Source organism: Tenrec ecaudatus, chromosome 1 (assembly GCF_050624435.1).
Source record: "Tenrec ecaudatus isolate mTenEca1 chromosome 1, mTenEca1.hap1, whole genome shotgun sequence".
Taxonomy (NCBI): Eukaryota; Metazoa; Chordata; class Mammalia; order Afrosoricida; family Tenrecidae; genus Tenrec; species Tenrec ecaudatus.
Window position 1 is genome coordinate 86,602,940 of NC_134530.1, and position 16,116 is coordinate 86,619,055.

At 40.7% G+C, this 16,116-nt stretch overlaps 1 protein-coding gene across 1 annotated transcript in view; it reads right to left on the minus strand.

Moving 5' to 3' along the window:
* C1H1orf87 (chromosome 1 C1orf87 homolog) overlaps positions 1-14,288 on the minus strand; it is a 110,001-nt gene extending 95,713 nt beyond the window's left edge. Inside the window, exon 1 of the mRNA XM_075534599.1 lies at positions 14,194-14,288. Coding sequence (XP_075390714.1) covers positions 14,194-14,288 — 95 coding nt within the window. The remainder of the gene's footprint in view (positions 1-14,193) is intronic.
* Positions 14,289-16,116: the final 1,828 nt, after the last annotated feature.

The window sequence follows — 16,116 nt, forward strand, 5'->3', positions numbered from 1 at the left end:
GCACCCAGATGCCCTACAAGGTGGGTAATTATGACAGCTACGCAACATGATAGCACAGTGTCATTGAATGATTCATGTGAAGCATATTGAGATGGCAAATGTTACATTACACATATAAATACCACAACGATTAAAAAAATCTTTTTGTGGGCAGTCTCAGGACAAAACTGCCTAAGAAATGCAAAATGTATCCGCGTGTCTGCCTGTCTGTTAAAACAGCCCCAGTAGATGTAAAACCAAAAATAGCTTGTTAAATCTGTTCAAAGTAAAAGCTGCTAAAAAAAAAGTCCATAGCACTTTAAAAATTATCATGAAAATGACTCCCCAGCTGAGAAACGGCATGTGTCTGTCTTTAGCACAAACAATTCGTCAACACACATTGGTTGTTAAGTTGTTCACAAACTCACAGTTCTTTTTTCTATGTTGGTATGCTCTCTGCCTACTTAACTGAGAATAGAAATCTGCCATTGCAAAGGAAAGAAAAATATACCATGTTGGAAGCAAGACACAGCTAGCACCTGACTTGGCACTTTTGACCTCCATGGCTGCACCCACAGATGCCTCCGTGAGTTTAGTGTCATCCAAGAACTAGAACGATTGAGAGGATTACTGTGTTGCCAGATGATAAATAAATGCAGAGAAAACTGTCCAATTGTTTCGTCTCTCACACGGGGCTCCTTTTGCAACCCAGCCTTTTAGTGTCACCCTCTATTTAGGACACAGAGTTTCAAGGTTAGAGAGAAACATTGCAAGAGCTTCTAGTAGCTTCCTCTGCCCAAAGCAATGTAGGGGTTCCCTGTTGGCTCTGCCTCCCCTGCATCTCAGACTCACCAGATCTCACATTTGATTTAGATTGCACCCCTGCTGATAGCATAAAATCTCAAATGGAAGGCCCAGGGGGCTCAGCAAAAAGGTCACCAGATGCCATCTTAAAGGTTTGCCAGCCTTGGCAGCAACTCAATGCCACCAATCTCCAACTGAGCACCATCAACAGGCCCCGAGCCCTGTGGAGGAGACAGCTCAGAGCATGCCAACGCAGTGAATGAGGATCTAATTGCAGTTAATGAAAGCATGTTCTTATTTGGAGGTAATAAGAGAGAATCCACATAAGCAGACTTTTTCAAAAAGATGACACCATAATAAAATATGAAATACAACTGGGGAGAGCATTTCAGCTGAACATCTCACCAAACTCCATGGGGAAGTTGAAATGTGAAGCTTGTACTCATGTAGCAAATGGTATTGTGATAAAGTGTCAGGATTTTCTGTTTGTTTTTAGTCATGGAGTCATACCATGGAGTCATACCATTACCATCATAGAATTTTTGTTCTCAAAATGTCCTTAGAAGTCCCTTAAGCCAACTTCAAACCCATGCCCGAATCAGTTCTTCAGTATTGTAATTACACTAGCTAACATGTTAAATGCTCATATTTGTAAACTAACCCGAGGCCATTGTTGTTGGGTTATGACTCATAGAAACCCTAAAGGATAGAGTAGAACTATCTATCTATGGGTTTCTAAGGCTCTCGTCTTCACAGGAGTACATTGCCACATTTTCCTTATGTGGAGTGGTGGTTGGGTTCCAACCATTGGATCTTTGCTAAGCACCGCGCCATTAATAGTCATGCAAAATAGATCTTAAGATGACTATTATACAGATGAACAAATGGATGAGCAAAGAGACTATATTTTATAAGTTCATCTTGCTATGGGATATAAGATTCATATTCAGGTATATTTGGCTCCACATCTGAGCTTGCTCCTCTACATGGCTCCTTGGTTTCACATAGTAATGTACAAATCATTGCTAACTTCCAGCGCATTCATTTGACACCGAGTGGAACTGTCTCATGGGATTTTCTTTGCTAGAATCTTTTAGAAGCCCTCTTTCTCCCTTAGAAGATTCAGGTAGGTTCAAACCAACAATTTTTGGTTAGCAGCCAAGAACTTAACAATTGCCCTATCTGACATCCTGAATCTATAACCATCATTCAACAACAGGGTCAACAGCGCTGAGATATCGAAGGCTCAGCTTCAGGCCACAGCGAGAAAGGCAATAAATTGAGTTAGTTTTCAGTGCATACAAAAGTGATGCTTTGCCGCAGTCTATTACATGTGAAAGTCATAGTACAATAAAAAGTTTCAGATGTTGTGAGAATTATCAAAATGTGACACAGACACATGAAGTGAGCATATGCTGATGAAAAAAATGACTCTGATAGACTTGTTAGACACAGGGCTGCCACAAACCTTCAATTTGCAAAAAAAAAAAAAAAAAAAGGCAAATATAAGAAGTAAATAACACAGTATGTGCAAAGCACCAGAGAGCAAAGCTCAATAAGACATGGTGTGCTTGTATATAAAAGCATACAATTTATCTTCCAGTTTAGACCTAAGTCCAGGTATAAAACACTGAGGTGATTGGCCATTCATTCTTGGCTTGTACTCTTCCAGAAACAAGGGATTCATTAAATTCCTAAAGTAATCTCCCAAGTTGTCTATTAATTCTGCATAAATTCAAGCCAACTTCTGAAATCAATAAAAATAATGCAAGATTATTTGTCATGACATTCACAATGCACTGGTTCACCGAATACAAATGATTTTAAAATTAGGGATGTTGGCTGCAAAATTAATAACCAACTCAATCAGTAAGTATGGTTTGGTATGATTTATTATTTTTTCCAAAATAGCATCCCAGCATGCCTACTTTTTTGCAACCGCCTTTCTGACGTGTAATTTTGTGCCTATAGATATGGTCACACCATGGATTTGGCCGGCTTATGCACACCTGCCTTACACTTTGGCTACTCATTACTACTTTCTGTTTTTTTATTACTACTTCCGTAGTATAGATTTCAGCCTGCATTCAGTATAACCATATCAAGTAATGTTGCCGTCAAAGATATGAGAATTAAATACAAGAAGCAGGTATTTAGAGAGAAGATTATAGTATCACATGATACGTGGACAAATTAGAAATATTTTTAAATGTATAGGAGCCTAGAGAAGTTTTGTCCCAGATTGTTTAAATGAGATGAAAACGATTCTAGGAAGGGACTGTGGGGTGACATCAGATGACTTGGAATGACTCTTCGATCCAAGTTTTTTAACTTCCACCGAGTGACTGGGGGGACCATGCAAGTAGAGGGTGTTAAATACTCATCGAGGGGATTAGTGGGTTTAAGAGTGAGGAAATCTCAGAAAAAGTAGGGGACCTCAGGATCATCAAGAGAACAACCACATTAGAGTGTGAGATAAATAACTCTCAAATGGTGAGACAGAGGCAAAGAAGCCATGCCAAGACAGGGTGGATGAACTACACCACTGAGACTGCGAGACAGTGTGGCACAACAGCAGTTTCACTTCCTGGCCCACTGAGACAGAGGCCAAGGAGCCAAGGGACTGAAAGGCTGAGAAGGGATGCTGCTGTTAACCGAAGACTATGTGTGGTCCCCTGTTAGCTTCCCTAAAAAACTCCCACTAGTATTGTCTGTAAGTTGTGTGTGGCACTGCAATGGATTATCAAACCCACCAGAGAAGTAGAGTGCATTGTGGGACATGGCTGGCGTCAGAATGGAGTGAAAAGAGGATAGAGGGTTGGAGCATGTCTGACCTCTGCCTGGCGAAAGTCAGCCTTAGGCTGGGGTGGAAATGAATTCTCCTCCCCACTGAAGCCAGCCGAGGTCAGATGCGGCCGGGGGCTGCTTTTGCAGCTTTACATATACCATAGCGGTTGTAAGAAAAGGAGGCAGAAGGGCATTCCAGAGAGGATGAAGGGCTCATCTGTAAGGAAAATGGCTGTCAGGATGGGCTCACACATGAGAACATCTGTGAAGAGGGCGCAGGACTGGACGGTTACTTTGTTCTGTTGTACACAGGCTTGCAATGCGTGGGAACTGACGCAAAGGCAGCGAGCAAGAACGACATGCTGTGGAATCTTGATGGTGCCTATGCATGTTTCCTAATGTAAATACTGCAGCCCTACTCGAATGCTCCTTTCCTCTATTCTTTGTCACTCTTCATCTCAGGAAGATGCTCTGCATAATCTTTATAAAGTGCTTCTTTATTCTCTCTCTCTGGTTGGTTTTCCCAATGGCTAACATTGACATACACTTCCTGTAACACACATTTGATATTTATTCATATAATGCCACATCCTCTTACTTAAAGTTTTGTGGTTATTTCTGCTCCTAGAGACAGATGCCAAAACCAGTAGCTAATGGTTCTTTATCGTTTCCACATGCCTGGAATAATAATTAACCCACTCTAAGAAACTAATAAAGAAGCAATTTAATGTGATAGGAAGTACATAAGAGAAATATATATTTTTTCAATATTATTTCATTAATTTGAACTTTTTCAAAAATGTGCATATCTGTTTGCTCTGGCACTATTATTCAGGTTTAAAGACATAAGTTAATGGAGATAAAATATTATGCTGTGAGAAAAATATATAAGCAAAAAAGTATGGTTTTTTAATTTAAAATAAAAAATCCAAGTAGCGTATTTGAATTTTTAAGTTACGATTTTTTCAGGGTTTCTGTAAGACCTGGAATGGCTTACTGAAAGGCTGAGAAAGGCATTTCTTTTTTGAATCCCCCAAATGATTTCTTAAATAGTCTCTCTCTTTTTACTCATATCCTAGTTCATCATCCTCACCCCAACCAAAGATAACATAAATTAGATTATAGCATCTTCTCTCAAATGTTAGATGGCTCCCGATTCCACATAAAATGAAAACAAACATGCAAACAAGCAAACCAACTCACTGCAATCAAGTCAGTTATGACTCAGATCAACCTTATAGGGCAGGTTAGACCTGTCCCTCTAAGTTTTTGAGACTGTATGTTTCTATTTATTTATTTAATCATTTTATTGGGGGGTCTGTACGTTTTTAAAGGAGTAGAAAGACTCATTTTTCTTCCACTCTTCATAAAATAAAATCCAAAATTCCTACGGTGGCCCAAGCAGTGGTCCACAATGTGAGCTCTGCTGGACTCTCTGACTTCATTTCCGACCGCTGCGCCTTTCCTCCCTCGGTTCCACCAATATTGGTTAACTTGCTCTTCTTACTTCTTCCAAGATAGATCTGCTTATTCTCCTGGAAGTCCATGGTGCTTTCAATATTCATCACCAGCACTATCATCTAAATGCACCTGCGATCTTCCTTGGTGCCTTCCTTATTCAATATCCACCTTTCAGAAGCACATGAGATGATAGAAAATACCATGGCTTGTCCTCACAGTAGGAGATGGGTGAGTTTTTCTACCTATCAAGAGTTACACTCTTGGAAACCCCCAGGGGCAATTCCATCCTGCCCTGTAGGGGCGCTGTGGTCAGAATTGACTCACTGTCATGATTTTTGTTTTTGAGGCCTCAAAAGGATACCCTTGCTCTTCGAAACTTTAAAGAGGTCTTGTGTAGTAGAATGCCCAGTGCGATTTGTTGTTTTATTTCTTGACTGCCTTTTCCATGAGCATTGATTGTGAATCCAAGCAAAAGGGATTTTCTACAATTTTGATATACCATATATACTCGAATATAAGCTGACTCGAGTATAAGCCAAGGTACCTAATTATTACCTGGGAAACCAGAAAAACTGATGATTCGAGTATAAGCCTAGGGTGGAAAATGCAGGATGTGAATAAACACAGAGACCAGTGGGGAGAGACAGAGAGCAGCCACAGACACATCCTCACCAGTTCAGCGGCCAGCGTAAGTGAATCACTGCGGGTGCTTCTGAGAATTGGAGCTGTCCATGTCATAGGATGGCTCTGATTGGTTAGATGTGAGTAAACAAACATTCAAAGCCCTGCAGTGTCAGTGGGCCTTTGAATGAACAGGGGAGGAATGGCAATCACCTGCGAGATGTTACACCTTGCTGGGGTACTAATGACCCATGTATAAGCCAAACTCCAGTTTTTCAGCACATGTTTTGTGCTGAAAAACTCAGTTTATACACGAGTATATACAGTATTCTTTATTTATTGGTGCAATTGTGAGGAGTTTGGCTTCCTTACATTGGGTTCTAATCTCTACTGAAGGCTGCAATCCTTGATCTTCACCAGCAAGGGCTTTCAGTCCTCCTTGCTTTCAGTAATCCTGGTCATGTCATCTACTTATTGCAGATTGTTAATAAACCTTTCTCCAATCTTCAGATAGCCCATCTTTAGATTATTTGCTCAGCATATAGATTTAATTAAAATGGTGAAAGAACACGACCCTGATGCATACCTTTTTATGATTTTACACTACACAATAGTCCCTTGTCCAGTTTACAAGGCTGCCTTTGGTGTGTGTACTGGTTCTTCATGAGCACAATGGACTGTTCTGGACTCTTCAAGCTCTCTAGAGTTTGTTATGATTCACCAAGTGGGATTCCTGTCAATAGTCAATCAGTTGAATTCCTTCGCATGGTCATTTACATCGAATTCCTGTGCCCAGTCAAGCAGACATTGTCTGGTATTCCCTCCTTTCAGTCACGTTCCATCTGGTGTAAGCAATGACACTTTCCATGCCATGGTCTCTTCTTGAATTGATGGCAGCTTCCTGTTAATGTGCCACTACAATTACTGTTAAATAATCTTCAGACAACTTTTTCTTGCATGTGATATTAATCACATCGTTCAATAATTTCTACATCCTATGATTCTCAGGTCGCTCTCCTTTGGAATTGGTACATATACCGATCTCTTCCAGCTGATTGGCCGGTTTATTGTCTTCCAACATTCTTGGCATATGCTAGAAAGCACTTCATCAGCTTGTTGAAACATTTCAATAGATATGCTGTCAATTCCTCGACACCCCCCCCCCTTTTAAATCAATGCCTTCAGTGCAGTTTGTACTTCTTTCGGAACTATCAGTTCTTGATCAAATGCTATCTCTTGAAATGGTTGTATGTCAACCAGTTCTTTGGGGCACAATAACTCTTGTGTTTTTCTTCCATCTTCTTTTGGTGACTTCTGCATAATTCAGTATTTTGCCAATAGAATTTTTCAGTATTTCAATTTGAGTCATGAATTTTTTCAGTTAAAGATATGCTATGTCCTTTCTTTTTGTTTTTCTAACTCTGGGCTTTTGCTCATTTCATTAGAACATTCTATTTTGTCTTCTTGAATTGCCCTTTGAATTTTTCTGTTCAGTTATTTTACTTTATCATTTCTCCCATGTGCTTTAACTGATCTATGCTGCGGGGAAAGGTTTAGAATCTCTTCTGCCACCCACTTTTCTTTCTTTCTTTTAAATGACCTTTTATTTCTTTACGTATGATGTTCTTGATGTCCTCCCACAGCTTTTCAGATCTTGTGTCATTAGTGTTTAACATGTCACATCTGTTTGTTAGATGCTCTCTAAACTCAGTTCAGATTTCAAAGTCTTCCCACAGAGGTATTCATTTTGATTCCTGGGTATTTTATCTGGTGAATTCCTCGTGGGCAGACCTTACTTATATTGCTGAGAAAAAGTATTTGCAATGAAGAAGTCAATGGTCTCGCATAATTTTATCATGCTATCACCAGCTTCATTTCTATCACCAAGGCCATATCGACCAAATACTGATCTTTCATAGTTCTTTCCAACTTTCACGTTTCAATCACCAATAATGATCGATGCATCTCAATCACATGTTTGATCTATTTCACACAGGATAAATTGTAGAATTCTTCAGTGTCTTCATCATTGACTTTAGTGGCTGATACATACATTTGAATACTAGTTGTATTAACTGGATTTATGTGTAGGCATGAAGATAGTATCCTGTCGGGAAGGTCTGTCCTTCAGGATAGACCTGAAATATTCATTTTGGTGATAAATGTGGTGCCATTCCTCTTGAATTTGTCATTCTCCATTTAGTAAACCATATGATTGTCTGACTTATAATGGCCGATACAACCCATTTTACCTCATGAATGCCTAGGATATTGTCCTTTCTTTAAGAATTCCATCTCATTTTTAATGATTTCCAATTTTCCTAAATTCAAATTGTGTACATTTCATGTTTCAATTATTAATGATGTCTATAGTTGTTTCTTCACAATATGATTCATGCCTCATCAGAAGATGAAAGTATAGGAAGCTCTAGTCCATCTATGTCATTAGGGTCAACTCTCCTTTCAGAAGGCAGCTCTTCTTCAGTTCTATTGCGAGTGCTTTCCCACCTACGGGGCTCATCCTCTGGCACTGCATAGGATAATGTCCTGCTGTTATTAATAAGTTTTTTTCAGTGATAATCCCTCAGAAGTGGACAGCCTATTTCTCCTCTCTAGGTTGTTCTTGTAATGGAAGCTATACTGAAGCCCACTCACTTTGAGTGACCCGAGTAGTTTTAAATGTTTGATGCAATAGCTTCCAGCATAGTAATAGGCAAGCCACCACAGCATGACAAACTGACAGACAAGTGGTGGGAACTGCAATATAAGCACACACAAATCTCCTCAACCCACGCATACCTCCATATTTTGTGTTTATATCAAGCTTTCAATCACTAGATGTTTTGTATGATTGCAATGAAAATTCACTAAATCTCCACTGTATTTAAAAAATTTATGAGAAAAACATGTAAAATGACTGATTGAAGTCAATAAATTCTACATCTTTATCATTTTTTTTTTAGTTAAGGGAGTGAAGTTAACCTATCAAAAAGAGAATGGATAAAGTTAGCATAATCTTTTCATAGTCAATATGTCAGCCTTTGATTATCATCACATTTATTTTAAAGTTTTCATAACTACTTTATCCACTGGCCTGTAATTTTGCTAGGGGTTGTCTACAAGTATTGGGTTCTGTGGTAATAGTATGCACTCTTATTTTATGAGAATGTTTGGTTCCTGTCATCTGGCACATTTCCTTTCTCTAGGAGCCAATAAAGAACACACCTCAGGATTGTGTGTTAACACATCTTACTAGTAGCATGTCATTTTAGTAGCATGGATCTTTGAACTTAGATTTATTTGAAACAATTATGTGTTGTCTGTCTGGATCTTCCTTCTTTGGGCATCCAATTTAGTTTTCAGGCTTTGATTACATAGAGGAATTTTACTTAGTGCCAAGAATATAGCTATGCACATAGAATTTTCAGCTAAATAAGAAGTGAGCAGATAAGTACGGACAGTGATCATAGTATGCAATAATCTCTAACTGTGCCATGGGACCTCATAAGTAGTATTAGTCCATGGTAGTCAGGAAACATCACTAAGCTTCCATCTCTGAGAGATGGCATTAAAGATATAGAAAACTTCAAGAGGCTTGTTAAAGTGACAGTTATGAAAAACATTCTTAAAGAAATGAGAAGCCATTGAAGGTTTTAGACAGAGGAGTGACATGATCAGATTTTTCTTTTAGAAAGGGTATGATGGCTACTTGTGATACCAAACCAAACCCCAGTGGTGACTAGTCTATTCGGACTCACTGGGTCTCTACGGAACAAAGTAGAACTAACTGATCTTCACAAAAGTAGACAAGTTCATCTTTCTCCTGTGCAGTGACAGATGGGTTCCACCTGCCAACCCTGCAGTTCGCAGCCCAATGCTTAACTCACTGTCCTACCAGGACTAATTGAGAATAAAGCTCCTCAAATCAAAATGTGTATGAACATCACCAGAAACTCAGACCAAACACACTGCCATTGAGTTGATTCCAACTCACAGTGACCCTATCGGGCACTCTGAGTAAAATAAAGATTCCGGTGAATGGGGAGGGCTCTAAGATATGGCATTTCAAACAAGTTAGATTGGTAGCCCCCATACCACACTTTGAGTAGCAAGCTGCAGAAGAATAACTTGAGTATGACAAGATTGGAGGCTAAGTCACGGGGGAGTTTTATGGTAAAAACTATGGGAGGATTTATTTACTCTCTGAAGGCCCTAGAAGGACCTTGTCATCACTTGTCTGTCAGTTTGTCGTACTGTCATGGCTTGCAGTGTTGCTATGATGCGGGAACTATGCAAGGAGTGTATCAAATAATAGTAGGGTCACTGGTGAAGAACAGGTTTCAGTGGAACTTCCATACTAAAAGTACACTAGGAAGAAGAAATAGATAGTCCACTTCTAAGGGATCAGCCTCTGAAAATTAAGGAGTGGCACTGGAGTGGATACATCACTAACAATGATGTTCTCAGGCACTGAAAATATGACAAGGGAATAGCTGTCTCCTCAAAGGAGATTCAACCTTAATGGTGTTTCGTGAGTAAAGCTATCATGAGCTTTATTTGCCGAAGAGCATAATTAAAATGAGAAGAAACAGCTCTTCTCATTTAATAATTGGAAAGTGAAAGGTATGAAGTATGAATCTAGAAAAATTGGAAGCCATTACAAATGAAATAGATGCATAAGCAAATGCAGTGAAGAAAGCTGATGGTGCCTGGCTGTCAAAAGATATAGAATCTGGGATCCTATAGGCTGGCAGATAAACAAGGGGCCATCTAACTGAAAACAACAAAGCCCAAGTGGAAGAAGCACACCAGCCTGTGTGATCACAAGGTGTCGAAGGGATCAGGTATCAGGCATAAAAGACCAAAAAAAAAATCATAGCATTGTGAATGAGAGGGAGTGCAGAGTGGGGACCCAGGGCCCATTTGTGGAAAATTGGACATCCCCTTGCAGAAGGGCTGCGGGGAGGATACGAGCCAGTCAGGGTGCAGTATAGCAGAGATGAAACACACCATTTTCCTCTAGTTCTTGAATGCTTCCCCTCCCCGCCCACTATCATGATCCCAATTCTACCTTACAAATCTGGCTGGACCAGAGGATGTACACTGGTACAGATAGGAACTGGACATACAGGCAGTTCAGGACAAATGAATCCCTCAGGACCAGTGGTGAGAGTGGTGATACCAGGAGGTGGAGGGAAGGTGAGGGAGAAAAGGGGAACAGATTACAAGGATCTACATATAACCTCTTCTGCCGGGGATGAACGGTGGAGAAGTGGGTGAAGGGAGACATCTGATGGTGTAAGATATGACAAAATAATAATTTATGAATTATCAAGGATTCATGGGTGATGGGGGAGTGGGTTAGCGAAGGAAAAAATGAGGAGTTGATATCAAGGGCTCAAGTAGAAAGCAAATGTTTTGAGAATGATAATGACAACATATTTACAAATGTGCTTGACACAATGGACGTATGTATGGATTGTGATGAGTTGTAGGAGCCCCCAATAAAATTATTTTTAAGAATGAAATAGAACTAAAATGTCAATATCCTAGGTCTTAGTGAGCTAATTGATTTGTATTGGTCATTTTGAGTCAGACAATAGTATGGTTTGCTGTACTGAGAATGACAAGTTCAAGAGGAATGGCAGCATCAAAATAACATTTCAGGTCTGTGCTGAAGTACAGCCCTGCCTTACAGGTTACTATCTGCATGCCTACACATAAATCCAGTTACTACAGTTAGTATTCAAATGTATGAATCAACCACTAAAGCCAATGATGAAGACACTGAAGAATCCTACCAATTTATCCTGTCTGAAATTGATCAAACATGCAATTAATATGCATGGGTGAATATTGGTGATTGAAACGTGAAAGTTGGAAAGAACTATGAAAGATCAGTATTTGGTCAATATGGCCTTGGTGATAGAAATGAAGCTGGAGATTGCATCATAGAATTATGTAAGACCAACTTTTGAAACAATGGGATTAGTAAAGTAGTATTGTAGTTTTCAAGGCAGAAGGAGTACAGCATAGGCGAATCCAAACTAACACTATTGACTTTTCTTGCTAGGCGATCTTGAAATAGACACTTGCGTAATCACAGTTTCTTAGTTACCTTGTCTACAAAGCAGAGCTGATCTGCCTCCCAGGCATAGACTATGAAAGGGATGGCAAGCATTTTGGATAGAGATATTTGATTTTTTTATGTGTTAAATCCTTGGAAATATATGATTTAACAATATTAGCAGAATTGTATGAGGTACTAGGACCGTGTTTTAAGTACTTTTTTTTTGTATTTGAGCCCCATAGCATCTGTACTAGATGTAGATCTTACTTCCATTTCACAAATGCAGAATGTGAGGTGAGAAAGGTTAGTTCCTCCAATGTCAGCAAGCAGAATATGCTTAAAAATCAACCCATTAAGCTCTATGAGGACCCCAGGTACAGGACTCCTGTGCTACGTAGCTCAGTTCTTGTTCCTGTGCTGTGGCAGACATTGCTAGTTGACTGTAGCACTGGCTTTGGCGTCTGTGTTGGTGGATGATGCAAATGAGAAAACCAACGCGCCCTTCTAAAGCTTACATGCTACACTCGCTCTTCATTAGTCAACGTGATCAGGCTCTACGGAGCAGGTTGTCAATCAAAACATGGAGGATGATCACATTAGATCATGAAATGGAGGATGAATATATTGTTATATAACTGCCAAATTGCATAGCATTTCATGATGGCCAAACCACTAAGAATCATGGCTGAGCCAAGTGAGCACCTACCCTTTAACGATCATAACAAAATGTAGCCAGTGTGACATTCAGATCCCATCTCTGTTCATCACTGCTACACGTACACTGTCAATGAGCAAATTAATTGGATAGTGGATTTTTGACTGTGTCATACATTCAGAATGTCAGATAATGGAATAGTCAATACGTGGGAAATAGTGGTACTCAGCAACTGCAGTTTCTTTTATTTGTGGCTGCAATTAATTTTTAATTTGAATTTTTCATCTCTCGGCTTTATAATTAAGTATAAAATTGAACAAAGACCTGGCTCTAGAAATCTCCATGAGAACAGGGAAAAGCTAAACTCATATCCTTATTTAGCTCCTCTCTTCCTCTAACCAAATACTCTCACTTCTGGACACATTTTCCCTAAAAGCCTAGCCAGCAAATCCCCTTAATAAAAAGGCACATCCCTGGTAGCATATTCAATAGTGCCTGTCCTGAAAACCAAACTATATCCCAACAATCTTTGTATTTTCATCAACGCCTATTCTTTTATTTCTCTCTGGGAGCAATGGGTTCTTCTCACAGGAATCTAAATTAGGAAGGTAACCGGCCCCCATTATCCCTAAATCAATCCCCTCTTCCCTTAGCCTTCTCTTGTGGAAAGAAGAAGAGGTAAATAGCAGGCTGCCTTCTTCATTGACCGCCCCCCCCACCCCAAGAACGAAATGACAAGGCGGAGATGACTCGGGCTCCTCTGAGCTTGCTCACCTTCAGTGAAATTGCCTAGAGATCATTTCACAGCGGACAGAGGAAGTCTTAAAGAAAGTCCCTTTGAAACCATGGGTTTCACTGACACTCATCCATCTTTTTAGGAAGCCTTACCTCATGTGTTTGAAAGGACACTCTTTGGATCCCTGCCTCTCTCCAACTTTTGCAACTGCAGTTCCGATGAACCTTATCTTCCATAATCTGATTCAAGATCTCTGGGGTTGGACTGCAAAAATCCTTATTTTTACAGACGTCCCAGATGTTTCTCATGATACCTAGGTTTAATAACTGCTGGTTTGTGTGCTTTTGTTTAATAGTGCAAGGTCCTTCATTTTTACCTAGTGGTTTCATCTGTGGGTTTCTTGTTAGAAACAGAGGAAAGACCAAACAAAATAACTTGAGAAGGAAATGCATGGGATGCAACTAAATGAAAAGCAGGTATACTACCTTATCTCATTTTTGTGAACTACCAAAAGCTGGAAGGAAGAGATAACTGTATGCTATACCACACATCGAGTGGATTTTAGAGAGATGTGACTGTCCTCTCTTGAACATGGCCATGAGCGCCAAAGGGAAGAAATAACAGCTAAAGTAACTAAAGCATGAGAAGCCCAGCTTAGAGGGGTATTGAATATGAATAAGTGAAAATTTTACAATGTGTGATGCATCATTAATCCCATTCCTTTTATTCAAAACAAATGAACTAACAGCCCTCCCCACACAAACTACTACGTGTACTACATTACAAGCCGAATGAGAAAAAGCAGCAATATTCCATTTGTATTTATAAATGTCACAACGTTCATATTTCCCATCTATTTGGAAAATCAACTCTAGTAATTAAGGAATATAGGGAATTATAAAGATGAAAAACATCAGAAAAACAGTACACATGGAAGTTAGCAACATTATTTTACTTCTACTCTTACATATTAATGACTTAATATTCCATAAACGGTATGTTTTAAATGTAAGAACAAAAAAACCCCCAAATTTCATTACTATTCAAACAACACAGTTATTTTTCAAATAGCAAACTTACTCCACAAAGTATCGAAAGTGTTTGCTTCCAATGATTTTCACCACCATCTCAGGCATGGCATCTGATCCATAGGGAGTTTTCCAAACCGAAGACATGTTCCTTTCACAAGAAACTTCTTGAAATTCTTGGGAATGGGGGAAAAAATAGATCATTCTTCGTGATTTTTTCACCAGACAACTGCAGCATCCATGCCAACAACAACAATGAGGGTACCATGAACAAGCACTTGGCATTTTATAAGTAGGTCAATATGACATTCTTACTTATGATTGGAATTCTTATTTTACAGTTGAGAGACCATACATAAGGAAATCATGTGACTTACTCAGTAGGTAGCATGAGTGAGAATTCTACCAGAGATGTCTTTAGAGCCGAATGACGGGGAGCTTAGTTATTCCTACTTTCCTATATTGTAAGACTTTATTCAGCTGTCAGTGCTCAGCCCATATCCTCAGGTATGAAATCAGGATAATTCTCGTTCTGTTCTCAGGGGTTGAGTGAAGCTAATGAGATAACGTGGCTCTAGGAGTGCCGTGGGGCGTTTGCTGCATGTCCCCTCTTTCTGCAGCAATTCAAGGAATCGGAACTCGAGTTCCTTACCTGAGGGGCGATGGGTGTTGGAACAGGTGTGATGTCTAGGGAAGTTTCGAAGTTCTGTGATTGAGGCCACAGCTGCCCATTCCGCTGCAGAGAATCTCAGAGATTGCGAGCCTTTAGCAGCCCTTCGAATGCAGACGTGCACTTCACAGATTGCGAAAGCTACAGCGAGTGGGCAGCAGAGCTGTTTCCAGTCCCTGGTCTGACAGCTAGACCAGCGTCCCTCCCCATAACCCCGCGTCTCAGCAAACCCATCAGCGGGGTGTGCAACCTCTGGGAAGCCGCCTGGAACCCTCTGGTTCTCAGATCCCGCTCTGACTTTCCCTGGGCGAAAACAGCTGGTGGCCTTACCGCTCAGGCGCCGTTTCCCCAGCCAGGCAGCTCCAGTCCTGCAGTCCGCGCTTCACCCTGGAACCCACACACCCAAACTTGCCAAACCTGCGGGGCTGGGGGCGTGGGCTTGGGAGCCCGGCGTCCCGCCAATCACTGGGCGGGTTCGAAGGAGGCAGCGGGTCCGTCTGGGTCGCTAAGGACGCAAGGGCTGTTGCTGGGCGGGCCCAGGTTTCTATTCACCCAGGGAGAGGCAGGCAGGGCCTTTTGGCAGTTCTCAGCTGTGGGTCAGGGCCCCTTTGGGAGTTGAACGACCCTACAGGGGTCACCCGATTCATAGCAGTAGCAACATGACAGTGATGTAGTAACAACAAAAGTGATTTTATGTTGGGGTTCACCACATGAGCTGTATAAAAGGGTCGCCGCAGGAGGAAGGTTGAGAGCCGCTGCTGGGATTTACAGGCAGACCTAGTCTGGATGCTGTTAACTTCTTGCCTCACCGCTTCCTCGGAGGTGAGACTATTTTTCATGAAAGGATCTATCTTGCCCTTTTGGTCACGCGTGTCTCTGCTTTCTCTTAAACCTAAGTTCCCTTTTAACAGTTGTCCATAAGCCACCTTTTCAAATCCAGACGTCTACACTGTGATTTTGGGCAAATCCCTTCCATTCCTTTTCAGATACCTCATTTGTAAAAGGTAGAAAAACAAACACAGGTCTAAAAAGAGATGAGTTAATGGTGGACTCAATTCAGAACACATTGCTTGATGTGCCAAAGACTTTCGATGTGGTTAAGGCTACTTGAATAGCTTCTAAATGGCGTTACTTTCCATCACCCCCATTAACTCATTAACGTCTGCACTCCGGAAGCACTGGCCACAGCAGCAAGGGAAACCTCAGTCTGCCCAAGCAGGGCTCTGACATGCCCCTCCTCCGCTCAGGTGTTTCATGACAGATTCATTCATGCAGGCTCACCAAGGTGGCAGTAATGCAACAGGA